Source organism: Panthera tigris, chromosome B3, assembly GCF_018350195.1.
Source record: "Panthera tigris isolate Pti1 chromosome B3, P.tigris_Pti1_mat1.1, whole genome shotgun sequence".
Taxonomy (NCBI): domain Eukaryota; kingdom Metazoa; phylum Chordata; class Mammalia; order Carnivora; family Felidae; genus Panthera; species Panthera tigris.
In genome coordinates this window covers 124,753,102-124,771,931 of record NC_056665.1, presented here as the reverse complement: position 1 = coordinate 124,771,931, position 18,830 = coordinate 124,753,102, and the positions used below count along the sequence as shown (strand labels likewise).

Genomic DNA, 18,830 nt, shown 5'->3' with positions numbered 1-18,830 from the left:
AGCAGACTCCACGCTCAGTGCAGAGCCTGATGTGGGGCTCGATCTCATGATCACGAGATCATGACCTGAGGTGTAATCGAGTTGGATGCTCAACCTACTGAGCCACCCAGGAGGGGTGCCCCTGACCTGACTCCTTTTAGAGGGGAAGTCATAAGATTTGAAAAGAAAACAGGAGGCCGAGGTCTCAGAAAGAGCAAATGGGATATTCCAGATAGCAAAGGAGAGAGTTCAGATTCCATATAGAACATGTGAAGAGCAGTAAACAAACAACAAACAGACTACTCAATTGCAATAGAGGTTCATGTGGAAGAGTGTGGAGGGAAGAAGGCTCTGGAGTTAAGGGAGGACCATGTATTGGGGCTGGAAATGCCAGATTAGGAACCAGGATCTCTCATTTCTTCAAAACCCCAAACAAGTCCATCTCCTTTTTGACGTGCCCTCAAATTTCCTGGACCCCAAATAATGTTGTACCTCTCATTTATCACCTACCATTATTTTCCAGTAGGAGAGGAATTTTTTGATTTCATTTATGGGAACTGGCATATGTTGGGAACAATATGTTCCCAACTAGATTGTAAGCTTCTTGAAGCTTAAGGACAATGTTTTATTATCCTATATGTTCCCTGCAGAGTTCTGCACATACTGAGGGATCATCGTATCAAAGAATTATTGATTGATTGAAACTCAAGATCCATACAGGAGTGATTGCCTTGTCCCATAAGTTTTTATTACTCCCCAGATACGCCTCCAGCCACATCTTCCATCGCTATTCTCCTCTATTCTCTCTGCATCTCCCACTCCCACCTCTTCAATGCTGAACTATTTTTAGGTCCCACATGAGACACATGTTTCCATACCTCTGTGTCTTTATCATGCTAGTCCATCTACCTGTATTTTTCTTCTACCTCTCCCCCTTCTTCTCCTGGATGACTTCAATTCATCTTTAAAGACCTAATTCATAAAATATATACGGATATACACTTTTATCTGAAAGCCCTAGATGGAAACAACCTAATATTTTAATTGTGATTATTTCTCAGTATTCGGATTAAGGTCGATTTTAATTTCCCCTCATAATGTTTTTGTGTTCTAATCTTTTACAATGCATGTGAGCAGGAAAGAAGGGAAGAAGGGAAGGGTTCTTCCAGAGGGTGCCTAGAGAACCTGAGACCACACATACACATCCATTGAACACATTTTTTATTGAGCACCTGCTCTGTGCCAGGCAGTAAAGATGCAATAGAGAGAAAAAGTGCTGTGGTCCCTGCTCTCAAATAGGTTATATCTAGCTCATAAGGTGTCACCAAAGCAAAGCAATAGTGTTGTCTCCTCCATTTTTGTCCTCCCAACCTCCAAGAGATTAGATTTTGCCCTTTGTGGCTTTTTCTTTTCTCTGTGACAGTCACTTTAACATTGTTGTGGTACCCATTTCCTAAGAAAATTGACCAATGGCCTCTCAGAGTTTTTTGTTTTGTTTTGTTCTGTTACACTCCATTTAAGGGTATTTTCTTCCTCATGTCTCTTGGATTAAGTCTTTGGTCCCAGCATTATGTGCTGACTGTTAAATAGGTTTTTCAAATGTGGATCATTTCACCTGATACCTTCCCTGATGGGAAAGTTTGGGGTGTAAATCACAGGATGTGATTTGTTTCAGGCCATATACGACAAAAATGGCTCTGGCCCACAGCATCCTAGGGAGACTCCTGGCTGGCAACAGCATTATAACTCTCTTTAGAAAAAAAGGGTGGGGATAGGATGGGGTAGAAGTTAATACTTACAGGAACTTCAGGAGGGGGAGCTCTTTTAGGGCACCAGGATCTATGTAAGTTAAGCTTCTGGTATTCCGAATCTCTCTGTAAGAGTTACAAGAAACACATTCACAGTAATACGTCCATTTCTGTCCTTGTCAAAGATAAAGCAATACGAATCAGAGTTAACAAATGTTCATGAGAAGAATACACATTTACGTGGTGCCCCAGGAACTGTCTCTGCCAGGAATCAGCCCCATCAACAACAAGCTCCTCCTGGCTCCTCCCAGGGACACAATAACTATTCAGCCCTCCCCATCATTGGCTTAGTTTCAGTCCATCTGAATTTATGGGTGACCTTTCTCTTAATTGCAGTCTCATATCCTTCCCCCGCCCCCACCAAATTTTTTATATTTAAATAGAAAAGAAAAGCCCCTCCAATGGCTGTTGAGGACACATATCTTTATTCTTTTTTTTTTTTTTAACGTTTATTTATTTTTGAGACAGAGAGAGACAGAGCATGAACGGGGGAGGGGCAGAGAGAGAGGGAGACACAGAATCGGAAGCAGGCTCCAGGCTCTGAGCCATCAGCCCAGAGCCCGACGCGGGGCTCGAACTCACGGACCGCGAGATTGTGACCTGAGCTGAAGTCGGACGCTTAACCGACTGAGCCACCCAGGCGCCCCAACACATATCTTTATTCTTAATAGCACACATATCCTGGCCTTGGGTTGGGAAGTTGAACAGACTAAATGATGGATGACAGCAAGGCAATAAGAGCAGCGAGCTTCCTTCTGTCAGTTGCTACTTCAGAGGTCGTGGTTGTAGTGTCTCAGCGGTTCACTTGAGTTTATTTTTCTATATCAGTAATTTAAGACTTCAGCACATGTGGTGTGATATCATGTATGTCTGTAACTCACACACTAAAGTTTATATACATGCCAATCAAAATGCATAGTTAGCATTAGTGAAATTCCTGACTGTTCGAAACAGGTTCTCATTGGCAAAATTAACTGTATTCAACACGTGTGTATTGGTTGAAAGCGTTTACAGGCACTCCCTATGCTTATATGAAGAGGACAGAAGGACCCAGTAAGACCTGTATCCTTTCCCCTAGGGAATGGCACCTAAGGCACCTAAAGGAACGTGCATCCACTTGTTGATAGAAACAACTAGAAGTAACAACTAGAACAACCACTGGAAGAGAGTCACAACCTAGCATCTGGCCTGGACTTTTTCTTAACAGTTTTACGGAGGAAGAATTTTCATAAAATTCACACATTGCAGGTATACAGTTAGGTAATTTGTAGCAAATTTATACAATTGTGCAGCCACCATTACACCCCAGTTTTAGAATACTTCTGTCAATTTCTGTCAAGGACAAAAGTGATTGTATGCCCATTCGTAGTTAATTCCCACCCCGTCCTCCATGGCTAGGAACCACTGATCTGCTTTCTACCTCTAAATTTCCCCTATCTGGATGTTTCATAGAAATGAAATTATACATATGTAGTCTTCTGCATCTGGCTTCTTTCACTTAGCATGGCGTCTGTGAGGTTCATACACATCACAGCCTATGGCAGTGCTTTGCTCCTTCTTACTGCTGAGTACTCAGGTGGAACTCAGATCAACTGTTGACTCTGCCTCTTCTTTCTGGCTACATGACCTTGGACAAGTGTCTTGACCTCTTTGAGCCATAGTCTCCTCATCTATAAAATAGGGACAATAATAGCACATTTTTAAGAAGACTCTTGTGAAAATTAAATAATGTCTGTGAGGGGTTGGACATGTAGCCGAGCATACAGTGAAGGCTCTGTGAACAATAGTTTTACTATGTTATTCTCCTGAATGGACTGAAAGCTAGAACAGACATCAGAGACTTGAGGTTGGAGGTGATGCAATGTTCACACACATTTAAAAACAACAACAATAACAACAACAAAACACTAGGTTTGGTATTTCACTAAGGATGTTGAGTATGAGACAGATCTTGGGAAAGAGAGGATAGAATTAACTCTGAGAACAGAAACCATCTACCCATCCCCTCACCCCACCTCAGTTCACTGTCTTATTAAGACAAACTTACTGGTCCATTGTATTCATTAGCATAAGTTTTGCAGAGACAGATAATGTTATTGGTCATTACTGGAACTTCTTGAAAGACACATTAGTGCTTCAACAGAAAGCATCAATAGTTTATATCCCAAGACTCTTGGAACCCCTCACCCCCAAATCAAGATCCTGATCCTACATGGAAAGAACCACTTTATTTATTTTAAAAAATTTTAAGTTTATTCACTCTGAGAGAGAGAGAGAGAGAGAGAGAGAGAGCGAGCACAAGTGGGGGAGGGGCAGAGAGAGAGAGAGAGAGAGAGAAAGAATCCCAGGCAGGCTCTGCACTCAGTGCAGAGCCTGACGTGGGGCTTGAACTCATGAACCATGAGATTATGACCTGAGCTGAAGGCAGAGGCTTAAATTACTGAGCCACCCAGGTGCCCCTATTTATTTATTTTCAAATGTTTGTTTATTTTTGAGAAAGCACAAGAGGGGGAGGGGCAGAGAGACGAGGACAGAGCATCTGAAGCAGGGCTCTGCCCTGACAGCTGTGAGCCTGATGTGGGGCTCGAACTCATGGAACCGCAGGATCATAACTTGAGCCAAAGTGAGATGCTCCACTGAGCCACCGAAGTGCCCAGGAAAGAACCACTTTATTTATTATTTGTTTTAAAGTTTATTTATTTGAGAGAGAGAGTGTGTGTGAGTTGGGGAGGGGCAGAGAGAGGGAGAGAGAGACAGAATCCAAAGTAGGCTGTGCACTGCCGGCACGGAGCCCAATGCAGGGCTTTAACACACTAACCATGAGATCATGTTCTGAACCGAAATCAAGAGTTGGAGGTTTAACCGACTGAGCCACGCAGGTGCCCCCAGAAAGGCCCACTTTTAAGTACATATAAAATTTTGTACTGGTTTGAAACTAAAAGCCCTGTATTTCTGGAGCTCTGCCCGCCCTGGGTAAACTGGGATACTTGGCTACCGCATTGTACAATCTCATAGTTGTCCCACCTGTCCCTCTAACGATACTTTAGATGCTTCCATGTGGAAGTGCTCTCTCTCTCTCTCTCTGGTGAGCAATAAACTCCTTGTCAGAGCTTTCCTTTTGGGGAGAAGGGTTCGAACTGCTGTCAGTCAAATGTAAACGAGTTAGGAGAGTTTGCAAACTGTCTGAGTGTGGTTTGCAGTCTGGAAAGCTGTTCCATGAGAGAGTACTGTTGAACAAGCCGGACTTGAGTGAGTGCCCCAAGAGAGAGCCACAGTGCAAGGCAGCCAGCCAGCTGAAGCCGCTTTAGGGGTAGTGGCTGGAGAAAGGAGAAACTGCTGTGGGTTCCAGCTGATTAAATGAGGCTGAAGCTACCTGGCGGCTCCAAGGGCAGAAAGCGGTGGGAGAGGCTGCAAGGAGAGGTGGGGAGAGACAAAAGAGGTGGATTTCTTAGGGGAAATCTAAGAGTACAAAAAGGGACAGACAGACAAGAGTTGCCTCAAGAAAACATCAAGGAAAAGAAGCCACTTTCTGAGGTAAGAAGATAGCTGATCATGCTCATAAGTGACTTAAAAAAAAAAAAATCTTTGCTGAGAGAAAGATAAATAGATACTGTATGACTTCACTTATATGTGGAATCGAAAAAAGCCAAATTCCAGGGCACCTGGGTAGTTGCATCTATTAAGCGTCTGACTCCTTGATTTTGGCTCAGGTCATGATCTCCAGGTTCATGACATCAAGTCCCCTGTTGGGCTCTGTGCTGACAGCACGGAGCCTGCTTGGGATTCTCTGTCTCCTCTCTCTCTGCCCCTCTCCTGCTTGTTTTCTCTCTCTCTCTCTCTCTCTCTCTCTCTCAAAAATAAATAAACTTAAAAAATAAAAATAGAAAAGCCAAACTCAGAGAAATAGGGGCTACAGTGGTGCTCACCAGGGGCTGGGGAAGGACGGGGAGATGGGGAGATACTGGTCAAAGCGTATATCTATTTATCAGATTAACAAATTCTGGGGATCTAATGTACAGCATACTAATATACTTGAAAGTTGCTAAGAGGGATCTTAAATGTCCTCACCACAAAAAAGAAATGGCAATTATATGACAGGATGGATGTGTTAGCTAATGCTATGGTGGTAATAATTTTGCAGTATACGAATGTGTCAAATCAACACATTGTACACTTTCACCTTACACAGTGTTACATGTCAATTATACCTCAAAACTAGAAAAAATAAAAACCCTGCTGCAGCACAGAAGGGGGAGGGGCACGGACTGCCAGCTTAGCTAACGGAGACAGATGTGAGAAGCGAATGCAGCTGGCATAATCTTTTCAAAGATAGAAAGCAGAGAGGAGTGGAGGTAAGCACTCTTGAACCTCTGATAAGAGGAAGAGGGTGAAGGAGGAGTCCGAATTTGAATGAGTTCCAAGCATGCCTGGGAGAGTGAACTTGAATCACACAATTTTGCGTTAAGCGCAATTTCAGCCAAACAGCGCAGGAGGCGACTATGTTGCCAGGAAGCTGGGGACACCAACAGAAAGAAAACATGTATGCCATTGCGGCACAGCAGGTTGGAATAGAGAGGACCCCAGAGTGAGTCTGAACAAAAGCTGGAGACGGCGGTGTCCCCGGCTCAGTGGCCTGGGTCCCTGGCTGACCGCCCACCTTCTCTTCCGCCCAGGACTGTCCCAGGAGCAAGTAATAGCCTTGCTTATCTTAGGGCTGTTAACGTAGTTTTATTTTCGTCTATTTTTTACCGCAATTAGCCTGCCCAAATGAATACAATAAGCATCAATAAAATTTTTTAAATACAGAGCGCAGTGTTAATTGTGGTCATCGCTGGTAGATAGTTCTGGAATCTAGGAATATATAATTTTCACTTTTTATGTTTAAAATTAAAAAAAAAAATGAAACAAGAGGTGCCTGGGTGGCTCGGTTGGTTAAGGGTCCAACTCTTGATTTTGGCTCAGCTCATGATCTCACAGTTTGGTGAGTTTGAGCCCCATGTCGGGCTCTGTGCTGAACCTGCTTGGGATTCTCTCTCTCTGCCCCTCCCTGCTTGTGTTCTCTCTGTCTCTCTCAAAATTAACAAACAAATGCAAAGAAAAAAAAAAAAAAGCATACAAAAAATTCCCCAAATTAAAAAAAGGCAAAGGAATATATCTTCTGTATAAAAGTTTAAAAAATATATCTCCAGTGCCAGATCAGCTGCTTCAATCTTCTAGAATGCTCTTCTACGGAGTGGGGCTTTTTAGATGTGCAGAGAAATATTTGAGGATCTTGAAGTTCACTGATTACAAAAGCCCAGCCTTGGAGATTTAAAGGGTAATAAGGGACTGAGTATACTTACCACTCAGGATAGCTCTACCAGCGAGCAGGTGGGAGAGCTGACTTAAATGAAGCAGGTAATAATCATCCTCATTTTTCAGACAAAACAATGAAGACACGTATAGCAAGGGTATACATAATCTCCTGTTACACAGAGGCAACCCTGGGTCTTAACCTAGGAATTGTGGCCCTAAATACTGCTTTATTTTTTATTTTTTTAATAGTGTTTATTTTTTTTTAATTTTTTTTTAACGTTTATTTATTTTTGAGACAGAGAGAGACAGACCATGAACGGGGGAGGGTCAGAGAGAGGGAGACACAGAATCTCAAACAGGCCCCAAGCTCTGAGCTGTCATCACAGAGCCCGACGCGGGGCTCGAACTCACGGACCGCGAGATCATGACCTGAGCTGAAGTCGGCTGCCCAACCGACTGAGCCACCCAGGCGCCCCTTAATGGTGTTTAAAGGAGATCATCCACCAGAACTAAAAAGAAATTTAAAAACTCATTATTGTTTCATTTCCCTTCATTGGATTTCAAATAAAATGGGCATTTAAATGACCAGTGTTAACAGTGATGCCCTGAATGCCTTGTTTTCACAAACCAGCAGATCAGTACTTTAGCATACATTAGGTTTATTTAATCATCTGACTAGATTCTGGGCTTTTTCTTCGGAGAAACATTTGTTCATTCTTAATAAGAGCAAAGAACTGAGAAATTGGCTTGTTCAAAACACCTGGCATTGAGGCAGGCACTTAGTACACCCCCAGACAGTATGGGAAATCAGCAAAGTGACAGAAGAGAGTTCCCAGGTTGGGGAGAGAGAGAAAAAGGAAGAGAAATGAAGGTTTAAATCCCTCTACTATTAAGGAACGTTCCAACTACTTACTTCCTTCCATTTTCCTGTGCCCACTTTCCCTCTCAACTACTCACCAGGCATCAGAACATGGCACTTGCCTGTGATCCTTAGCCTTAGAGATATTTGTCCAGCCTCAGCACCCCCTCCCCTCCCCAGTTCATGAGTAGAAAGCATGCCAAGCTGGGAAACAAACTGAGGGTAATAATAAAGCTGATTCGGCATTTCACCTGTAAAGTGAGAGGGGGACCACGGCAGACCGGGAGACGAGACAGTTTTAGACTTGCAGGAGCACAGACCCTGAGTTGGAACGAGATGTCTGGAGACAAGACAAGCTTCCCTGGCTGGCATGGTTAAACTTTTAAGAAAAACAAATGCAGGGGCACCTGGGTGGCTCAGTCCACGACCTCAGGATCGTGATCTCAAGGTTATGAGATTGAGCCCCATGTCAGTTTCCATGCTTAGTGTGGAGATTAAGATTCTTTCTCTCTCTCTCTGGCCCCTCTTCCCAGCTCATTCATGCTCTCTCTCTCTCAAAAAAAAAAAAAAATTAATTAATTAAAAATTAAAAAAGAAATACAAATATAATAATGTGTAAGACTGTGTAAAACAAGAAACTGAATGTGAATAATGGACAAAATCCTAGCTCTCGGCCAGCCCCCAGCTTCTTTTCAACTCTTACTTCAATTTGATTTTCAATTTTTTTCTAGTCTGCTTTTAAGAAGCAGTAGTTCCGAAAAAAGTGGGAGGCATGGGGCACATGGGTGGCTCAGTCGGTTAAGTGTCCATGATCTCAGGGTTATGAGATCGAGTCCCATGTCAGGCTCCATGCTTAGTGTGGAGATTAAGGTTCCTTCTCTCTCTTCCTGTGCTCCTCTCCCCAGCTCATTCGTGCTCTCTCTCCCTCTCTCTCTCTCACTCTCTTGCTCTCTAAATAAATAAATTCGAAAGAAATACAAATGCAATAATGTGCAAAACTATGTGTGTAAAACAAGAAGCTGAATGTGAATAATAGCCAAAATCCTAGCTCTCGGCCAGCCCCCAGCTTCTTTTCAACTCTTACTTCAATTTGATTTTCAATTTTTTCCTAGTCTGTTTTTAAGAAGCAGTAGTTCTGAAAAAAGTGGGAGGCATGGGGCACATGGGTGGCTCGGTCAGTTAAATGTCTGACTTCGGCTCAGGTCATGATCTCCCGGTTCCTGGGCTTGAGCTCCTCATCTGGCTCTGTGCTGACAGCACAGATCCTGCTTTGGGTCCTCTGCCTCTCTCTGTCTGCTTCTTCCCAGCTTGCATCCTCTCTCTCTCAAAAATAAAGAAACACTGAAAAATTTTTTTTAAAAAGTGGGAGGCAGGCCACTTTCTCTTTGATTAGGTCTGTTCACTCCAGTGGGCACAGTAGAGAGAGATTCATTAAAACTAAAGGAATTTTATTGGACGTTCATTACGTGCAACTTTACTGTATTCTCTGGGAGGTATAGGGAGGCAGTAAGTAGTTACTTAACTACTTTAGAAACAAGGTGTGTATATATTGGCAAAGCCATAATTTTGTTACCTTAAATACTTTAAATGCGGCACAGTAGTGAGGTGAAAACTGGTATGAACAACTAGGTAAATTAATTTTAAGGTAACATTTTCTGATAGGCTTTTATCACATAAGTCACCCATGTAGTATTTTAACATCAAGTATTAATTTTAAGATTGATGCATATTGAAGGAACCCTTAATTTTTATTTTTTGGTTTTTTACTTTTTTTTTAATGTTTATTTTTGTGAGAGAGAGAGAGAGAGAGACACAGCATGAGTGGGGGAGGGGCAGAGAGAGAGGGAGACACAGAATCTGAAGCAGGCTCCAGGCTCTGAGCTGTCAGCACAGAGCCCGACGTGGGTCTCAAACCCACGGACTGTGAGATCATGACCTGAGCTGAAGTCAGACGCTCAACCGACTGAGCCACCCAGATGCCCCTGAATTTTTACTATTATAAATTATTACTATTTACTATTACTATTACTATTAAATTTACTATTATAAATTAATTCTGAGACAACTGGATTTCTATGTAAACTTTTTCTCACTCCTCTGCTTACTTTTTTAGGGAAAATTTATAGAAGTGGAATTACCAGGTCAAAAAGTATAAAGTCTGTCAAAGCTCTTGGTGTATACTAGATCCTTAGCTTTTGATGTCCTGATTTTTAGGCTAGCAGTAACTTTTTGCTAATAGTCTATAAATTCACAGAAATTTTTTTTTTCCAAATTATCAATTCTTTTTCAATGAGAGAAATCTTAATTATTCTACTTTGATAATTATCAATGAAGCGTTTCACTACTAACATTCCATTACTAAGGGGAAAATAATCTATAACTGAAAGGTGGTATTCATAATGTTGATGCACCTTTTAATTTATTGAGGAATTAAAAAATAATAGATGTTAATTCAAAGAGAGTTTATAAGTCTTCAGATTTTTATATTTATTTTTAAATGTTTATTTATTTTTGAAAGAGAAAGTGAGTGGGAGGAGGTGCAGAGAGAGAGGAGGAACAGAGGATCCAAAGCAGATTAGGTGCTGACGGCAGAGAGCCCTATGCAGGGCTCGAACTCATGACCCGTGAGATCATGATCTGAACTGAAGTCCAACGTTCCACCGACTGAGCCACCCACCCTGACACCCCATATCCTCAGATTTTTAAAGCTGATTGAAGAAAATGTAAGTGTGCCAGCAGATTTTTCCACTAGAAATAGGACATTATAAAAGTGATTTTCCGGGGCAACTGGGTGGCTCAGTCAGTTAAGTGTCTGACTTGATTTTGGCTCAGTTTGTCTGACTTGATTTGATCTCACAGTTCCAGGCATCAAACCCCATGTTGGGCTCTGTGTTGGCAGCACAGAACCTGCTTGGGATTCTCTCTCTTCCACTCTCTCTGCCCCTACCCCCACTCTCAAAATAAATAAATAAACTTTTAAAAAAAGTGATTTTCCAAATTGCCTGTATGATGCATATAGCTAATTGCATGACTATTTAATCATCAGGACTAAGGCGGGTACTTTTGAAATCCCTAATAAATCCGCTTGACTCAATTTAATGAAGCAGTGAATATTAAATCTTATCACATGATCTGCCATAAGTCACAATTTTTATCTACCCAGTTATAGAATTTTTATTGTGATTTTTTAAAAAATCCACATAAAAGTAAAAACATCCTTCTAATGGCAGCTTTTTCTTTATTTCTGTTTTTAATTGAAGAGAGATGGTTTTGCCAGACACTCTTGGTTTCAAATTCTGACTCTGAAATTTCTTAGCAGAGTAAATTAGGGCACAAGCCCCATGAAGTATGTATTACCATCTTCAATTTGTGTAGTGGAAACTGAGGCTTAGTGAGATTAAGTGAGAGAAGATACATGAAGCACTTTTAGCAGAGTGCTTGCCCTTAAAAGGTGTTCAGTAATTGGAGCTGCTACTATTAGGGGTAACAATGGCAACAATCTGTGTACAATTGAAACCATGAAATAGAAGATAGAAGTGACCAGGTTTCATCATTTTACAGGTGTAAGTCTTTATCAAATGTATACTTTGGGGGCCAAACTGTACCCCAGTGGTAGTTTAAAACCCAGGAGAACTGATTTAAATCCACTTAGGACTCTCAATAACTTATAAAAAAAACTGCCATTCTTGTAGTTTTCTTATACAAATCTTCAATGTCTTTTACCCATTGTTAACTAATACATAATTGCCACCTCTTCTGGGTAGTGTTGTTGTATAACAAATTACCCCAAACTAAGTGGGGTAACAATTTTGTGGATTAGGATTTCAAGCATTGCTAAAGTGGGCTTTTCTTCTGCTTCATGTGGCATCCACTGGGATCACTGGTTGGTATTTAGCTGGTGTTTGGATCAATCTAGAGGTCCAAGACAGTTGTGCTTCTATGCCTGACCCTTTGAAGGTGATCGCTAGAAATCTGGCTCAGCGAGGCCCTTCTCCATCTCCATGTAGTAATTCAGAGCCTCCCCATATGGCCTTGCGTTCAACAGGGTTTACACAGTGGCTTAAGGCTCCAAGCATCTAAAGTGAAAGCTGCCAGTTCACTTAGAAACTGGGCCTTAGATTATGGTGTCACTTACACCATAATCTATTGATGTACCAAAAAAACATTTCAAAATTTGAATAAAACCAGAAATCCATAGGCCCAGGAATTCCAGAAAACCAAAAGCTGGTTAAATACAAAGACAATGTCACCTAGGTATATTATTTTGAAAGCCCAGAATATAAAGCCTTAAAAGCAGCCCGAGAAAAGAGGGCATGTTCGTTATAGGAGAACAATGATAAGAATAGGAATGACTACTCATCAGAAACAATGAAGGCCAGAAGACATTGAAAGATACCTTCAAAGGGCTGAAACAGATTGCCTTGTTAGAAGTCTATACCCAGTGAAAATAATTTTTAAATATTAAGGTAAAATAAAAGTATCTTCAGATAAAGAAAGCTGACAGAATTTGTGGCCAGCAGAACCACACTAACATGCTAAAGGAAGTCCTTCAAACTTACAGAAATGATTGAATCGATGGAAAGAATGAACATTGGAAACATTAAATATGTGAGTATATATAAGAGACTAGTTTCACTTAAATTCTTTAAAAGTCAATCAACTCTTTAAAAAATATAGTAATGTATTATGGAATTTATAACATATATAGAAATAAAATATGTGGCAAAAATATCACTGAAGATGGGAAGAGGTAAATGCAGTAATAATTTTAAGTTTCTTACATGTCATGGGCATTGGTATAATAAGCCTTCTTGATGGACTATGTTAAATGAAGGATGTATTTTGTAATCCCTGGAAAAACTACAAAAAATATTACAAAGAGCTAAAAAGTTAAAAGGTAGAATAAAATATTAAAAAACAAAAGCAAAGACAAACCAATTAATCCAAAAGAAGCCAAAGGAGGAATAAAGGAACAAAGAAGATAAATAGAAAATAATTGAAAATGGCAGACTTCAACTATATCAATAACTGAAGTAAATGTAATGGACCAACTACTCCCACTGAAAGGCAGAGATTGTCAGACTGGATATAAAAGCAAGGTCCAATTATATAAAATATATTTTATATATAAATACATAAAGTTATTGAACTCAATTTTCTTACTATAAAATTATAGTAGCTACTTAGAACTGGTGCAAAGATTAAGTGAAGTGTTGAACATTTAGCATAGTGTTGGGAGATAGTACATTTTCTAAACATAAGTCAGTACACACATATACCAAATGTTCTATCAATCAGATTTTTTATTAATTCAGACTGACCTCTTTCAATTCATTATTTTAAAAGAGTGTGTTCAGCATATATCCACTTGTTCCTTTTGGGGGCTTTAATCTGATAGTTTCTTTGTAGTTTGATGTAGGTGATTGGCACATAAAACACACTGCCTTGTGGAAACTATTATCACACATTTGTATAATCACAAATTTTAATAAGTTCTATAGAGGATTCAATGATGGATTCACAAGGAGAATAATGTAGGTGGGGGGTGGGTGGGTAGGATCCAGGGTATGTCTAAGTAATATTCAGGAAGAGAAAATAAATAATCAGTAGAGTTAAATGGGCAAAGACCGAGATTAAAGAACTTGGTAGACACAGGCAAAAGCATTTGAAGGTCTTCAGGTGGGGAAGATCTTGGACTGTCCAAGGAATTAAAGAACACAGGTTCACAGGAATGGAGTGAGATGAGGAGACAGATGTGGGCAGGGGCCAGCTGCAGTCCTGGGCCTGGAAGTTTCCTTTGAAAACCATGGATTTATCTTAAGAGCAAAATCACTCTGGCTATTGTGCAGAAATGAATTAGAGGGGTCCCAAACAGGCAAGATTAGTTAAGCTATGAAATTACTGCATCCCAAGCAAGAAATTATGATGGCTTGAGCAAGGGTCATGGCAGTGGAGAGTAAAGGGTATACTTTTTATATATTAGAGTAGTAGAATTAACAGTATGTGGTGAAGGATTAGAGGGGGGTGATGAGGAAAGAAGGTATAGTGATACCCCTCAGGTGTCTGGAATTTGCAATAAGACGAATGGAAGTGCCATGTACTGCCTCAGCAAATACCGTAGGAGTGGTGGATTTTGGAGGAAGAGGTAGATTTCATTTGGGACATTTAAGGAGTGACATACATGTGAGACATCTGAGAGGAGATGTCAAGGAGACCAAAAGGTAAATGGCCCAAGAATAAAAAGAGAGGCCTGGACCAGTTATGTCAATGTGAGAATAGTTGGATAAGGTCACATGGGGGAGAATCACAGAGTAAGAAGAGAAGAAGACACAGCACTTGGCCACGTGGAACTCCAGTGTTTAAAAGTGTGGAAGTATAATGAACCAGGAAAAGAGAATGAGAAAGACTTACCAGCATGGTAGAGGATGACCAGGAGTGTGGAATCACAGAGGCCAAGGGAAGAGGGTTTAGGTAAGAATATAATGAGGGGTACCTGGGTGGCTCAGTTGGTTGAGCTCCTGACTCTTGATTTTTGGCTCAAGTCATGACCCAGGGTGGTGGGATCGAGCCCCACATTGGGCTCTACATTGAACATGGAGCCTGCTTGAGATTCTCTCTCTCTCTCCCTCCCTCCTCCTCTCCCCCTCTCCCTCTCTCTCTGCCCCTCTCCTTCGCTTCTTCTCTCTCAAATAAAATAAAAAAGAATGGTCCACTGTTTTGAATCCTGTGTATAGCTAAGATGTAATTTAGCATAACGTTAGCACAGGGTTAAACGTAACTATTTGTTGAATGAATAGGTAGCTTTTATCTTTGGAATGCCAGATCTAGGTCACCATCAATTTTAGTGCATATTTTCTAGCATTGCAATTCCTACCACAGAGTACAGTCTAAGCATGAACTGGGAAGTGAGCTCAGAGGAGTAATGTAGTGCATTAGCAGAGACATTGGAAAAAGGAGTGAAGGGACGTTTAGAAGTGGGAATGATGGGCTATGAGTCCTTCCATACAGCCTATTTACCAAATCACACAGCCGAAAGGGAGGAAGAGGGCAGCTGAGGAAAGACATCCATGAAACAGAGTAACATTATGTTCTTTAACTGCTAATGTTCTTACTGAGGCCTTTTGGTAAGTGTTGACAATATGCACTGACATTTGCCATCTACACTTCAGTATCTATATTGTAGCAAATCCAACTTGATGAAGGGCTCTGTTTCCTAAATAAATCAGAGGGCTTCAGTTCTCTGCTCAAGAGTCCTAGGGAGGTTTGGCTGATGGTGCTATGCTGTTTATAGATGAAACAAATCATTCTTTATTGATATCTTAAAAACAATTTTTTTAATGTTTATTTATATTTGAGAGAGACAGAACGTGAGCGGGGGAGGGGCAGAGACAGAGGGACACAGAATCTGAAGCAGGCCCTGGGCTCTGTGCTGTTAGCCCAGAGGCCCATGCAGGCTCAGATTCAGAAGTGGTGAGGTCATGACCTGAGCCCAAGTCTGCTGTTTAACCTACTGAGCCACCCAGGCGCCCCTCTGTATTGATACTTTGTTTCATGCTTTCCTGTCTATCTCAATTCTTTGAGGGAGGGAGAGGGATTCTTTAGCTCTGTTTTTCTCATGCAAGTAGTATAATGCTTTGTTTATAGTCATTTCTTAATAAATGATTACAAACTAAAGGCATTAAGCATTTGGGTGGTAGGAGCCCAAAAGTCTTCACTATCCTTTTCCTTCGTGCCAACGAAAATCATTTGCAGATATGTATTAGGCAAGATGCGTTATTCTCCTATTTTCTAAGATGTCAGACTCTTAATACCTCATATACATAAGAGAGATATCCTTTTAAAAATCCATTTCTGAACTCATCCTCCTTTTAGTTTTTGTATTTAATAGTTTTCTTTCCTCCTCAAAGTTAACACTTTCCCTCAGAGGGAGAAAATGGATATTTCTAAGAGAAATGTTAACTACTAGAATCTTTATGAGGAAAAGGCCACAATAAGAACAAAACAGTTGCTTTTAAGAGCTGCAGGATGTATATGGAGCTTTGTCACAAATTAATTTCTTTGATTTTTTTTGGAGAGGGGCGGAGAATCAAAATGGTATAATAAGGGAGCGTTATATTTGGAGTCTGGAGATTTGGTTTTGAATTTAAGCCGTTGTTCTTACTGACCTAGATTCTCAGTTCTCTTGGATATTGTACTTTCTTTAGTTTCAATTTGCTGTTCCTTTGTAAATTTCTTGTGATAGATACGTAAAATATGTAATTTATCGTCAGCCTTCATTTTTAATCTGTCTTTTTAAAGCTGTACATTTTCTTTAACTATGACTTTAACTACATCTCATGGGTTTTGATTTGTCATATTTTTATTGTCACTTAAGTTAAAATTGCTTCCTAGTGTCTACTGTGATTTCTTCTTTGACCCATGGTTATTTAGAAGTGCATTTTTTATTAGTCAGAGAACATACTTGGTTTTATTTTTTTGTAAGCTATTGAGACTTGCTTTCATGGCTCTGCATATGGTCAATTTAAAAAAAAAATTTTTTTTTAATTAAGTAAACTCTACACCCAATGTGGAGCTTGAACTTAAGACCCTAAGATAAAGAGCCACATGCTCCACCAACTGAGCCACACAGGCACCCCTGCATGTGCTCAATTTGAATAAATATTACATGTGTCCTTGAAAAGAAAGAATATGTACTCTGCAATTGTTGGGTACAATATTTTATACAAGTCAGTAAGCTTAAGTTTGCAAATGATGTTCTTCAAACCTTATTAATTTCTTATCAGTATTACTTTTTTGGTATACATAGTCTATAAGATAAAACCCTATTAAAACAAATCCCCACTATGATTGTGGGTTATCTATTTTTTTTTTCAGTTCTATACATTTCTGCTTTTACATGGTTTGAAGCTATGCTCTTACAGATATTCAAACTTAGAATCATTATATCTGTCTATAGTAATTCTTTTTATCATAATAAAATTTCCCTTTTTATATACAGGAAGACTTCATGGTCAATATGTATTGGTATATTTATATCAATTTTCTCTTAGTTATCGTTTGCATGTTAATATTTTTATCCTTACACTTTCAGTCTTTTTATATCATTGTGTTTAAAGTATGTCCCTTGTAAGCAGCATACTATTGAATTTTTTGTTTTATTAACCTATCTGGCAATCTTTGTATTTTAACTACAATAGTAAGTCCTTTTACATTTAACACAGTTAATATAAATATTACTTGGGGTTAAATCTATTTGTTGCAGAAGTTCTTTATTCTAATTTCTTGCTCTTTTTTGTATTAATTATTTTTATTATTCTGTTCCTCACTACTATTAGCTTGTTAGTTATCCATTCTTTTACAATTATTTTAGTTGTTGCCCTATGGATTAAAACATGTATTCATTATTTATAAAAGTCTTACACAAGGGGTGCCTGGGTGGCTCAGTTGGTCAAGCATGTGACGTCGGCTCAGGTCATGATCTTGCGGTTCGTGGGTTAGAGCCCCGCGACAGGCTTTGTGCTGACAGGTCTGAGTCTGGAGCCTGCTTCGGATTCTGTGTCTCCCTCTCTCTCTGCTCCTCCCCTGCTCATGCTCTGTCTTTCTCTCTCCTTCAAAAATAAATAAAAACATTAAAAAAAAAGTCTAATACAAGTTAGTACTGTTACCATTTCTCAGACAATTCAAGGACCTTAGAACAATTAAAATTTTTTTTTAATGTTTATTTATTTTTGAGAGAGAGAGATAGAAAGAGCATGAGTGGGGGAGGGGGGGGGGAGAGAGAGAGAGAGAGAGAGAGAGAGAGAGAGAGAGAGAGAGAGAGAGACACAGAATCTGAAACAGGTTCCAGGCTGTCAGCACAGAGCCCCACACAGGGCTTGAACTCATGAACCGTGAGATCATAATCTGAGCTGAAGTCGGACGCTTAACCGACTGAGGCGCCCAGGTGTCCTGGACCTTAGAACAATTTAACACCATTTATAACCCTCCCATTCTTTATTTGCTATTGTGTATTTTAATTCTGTGGATATAGTTAGTCTTTGCTTTGCATGGTTGCAATATGCATAATATTAAGTTACCATTATTTAGTTAAATTTAAATAATATCTGGTCCCGACCACATGGTTCAAATTTTGGCTATCATAATATATTGTGTGAATAATTGCACAAAACTTTGCTGCCAGCTCTTCAGTCTGTGCATCACTATGTACATAACAGATATGTATCATGATAGGTGACCAGTTACACTTCTTTCAAAGTCATTGGTCAGCAGTCACTGAGCATCTGTTATCCACTTCATCTATAAACAGTAACACTGTGCAGCTGTATTGGCTCCTTGCCTTCCAGTGGTAAACCCATACGACACTTTGCAAAAGTGGATAATTGAAAGAGGGAACTGACCGGCAGACTCAGTGCAGCAGAGAAACAAAATGTGATAATGCTGGAAGTGAAATTTGAATTGAGTGTAAATGGAATCATAGAAGAAATAGCTGAGCGTGTGAATGTTGATACATCCACTATTTGAGAGACTCTAGATATTCAATCACAGGAAATTTGTGAGGGCAAATTATTGACATTACTGAGCAAAATGGTTGCAAATGAAAGGATAAAAATGCCCCAAAAGAAAAGATGCTGATTAAAAAAATAAAATTCAATTAAAAGAACGGTAAGAAATATTTTATGACATTGAAAGAGTAGAGAATTAAATATTGGAAACTGATCCAGACCTAGAAAGAAGAATGACAATTTGCCAAGACATTGACGTGATGTTCTAGTAAGTTACACAGCAAAGAGAAAAAGGCATGTACTGTTCAAACTACTCTTGATTTTTTTTTTTACAAAGAAATAAAACATTTTAATTGTAAACTTTAATTTTAAAGTTTAAAATTACAG

The 18,830-nt window shown here is 39.8% G+C and overlaps 1 protein-coding gene across 2 annotated transcripts in view; it reads right to left on the bottom strand.

Moving 5' to 3' along the window:
- The window catches only part of TSHR (thyroid stimulating hormone receptor), a 158,823-nt gene that overhangs the window by 43,047 nt on the left and 96,946 nt on the right, over positions 1-18,830 (bottom strand). For both annotated transcript variants that reach the window (XM_015543450.2, XM_042990268.1), the window contains one exon: positions 1,779-1,853. In XM_015543450.2, the coding sequence (XP_015398936.1) occupies positions 1,779-1,853 (75 nt within the window). The remainder of the gene's footprint in view (positions 1-1,778; positions 1,854-18,830) is intronic.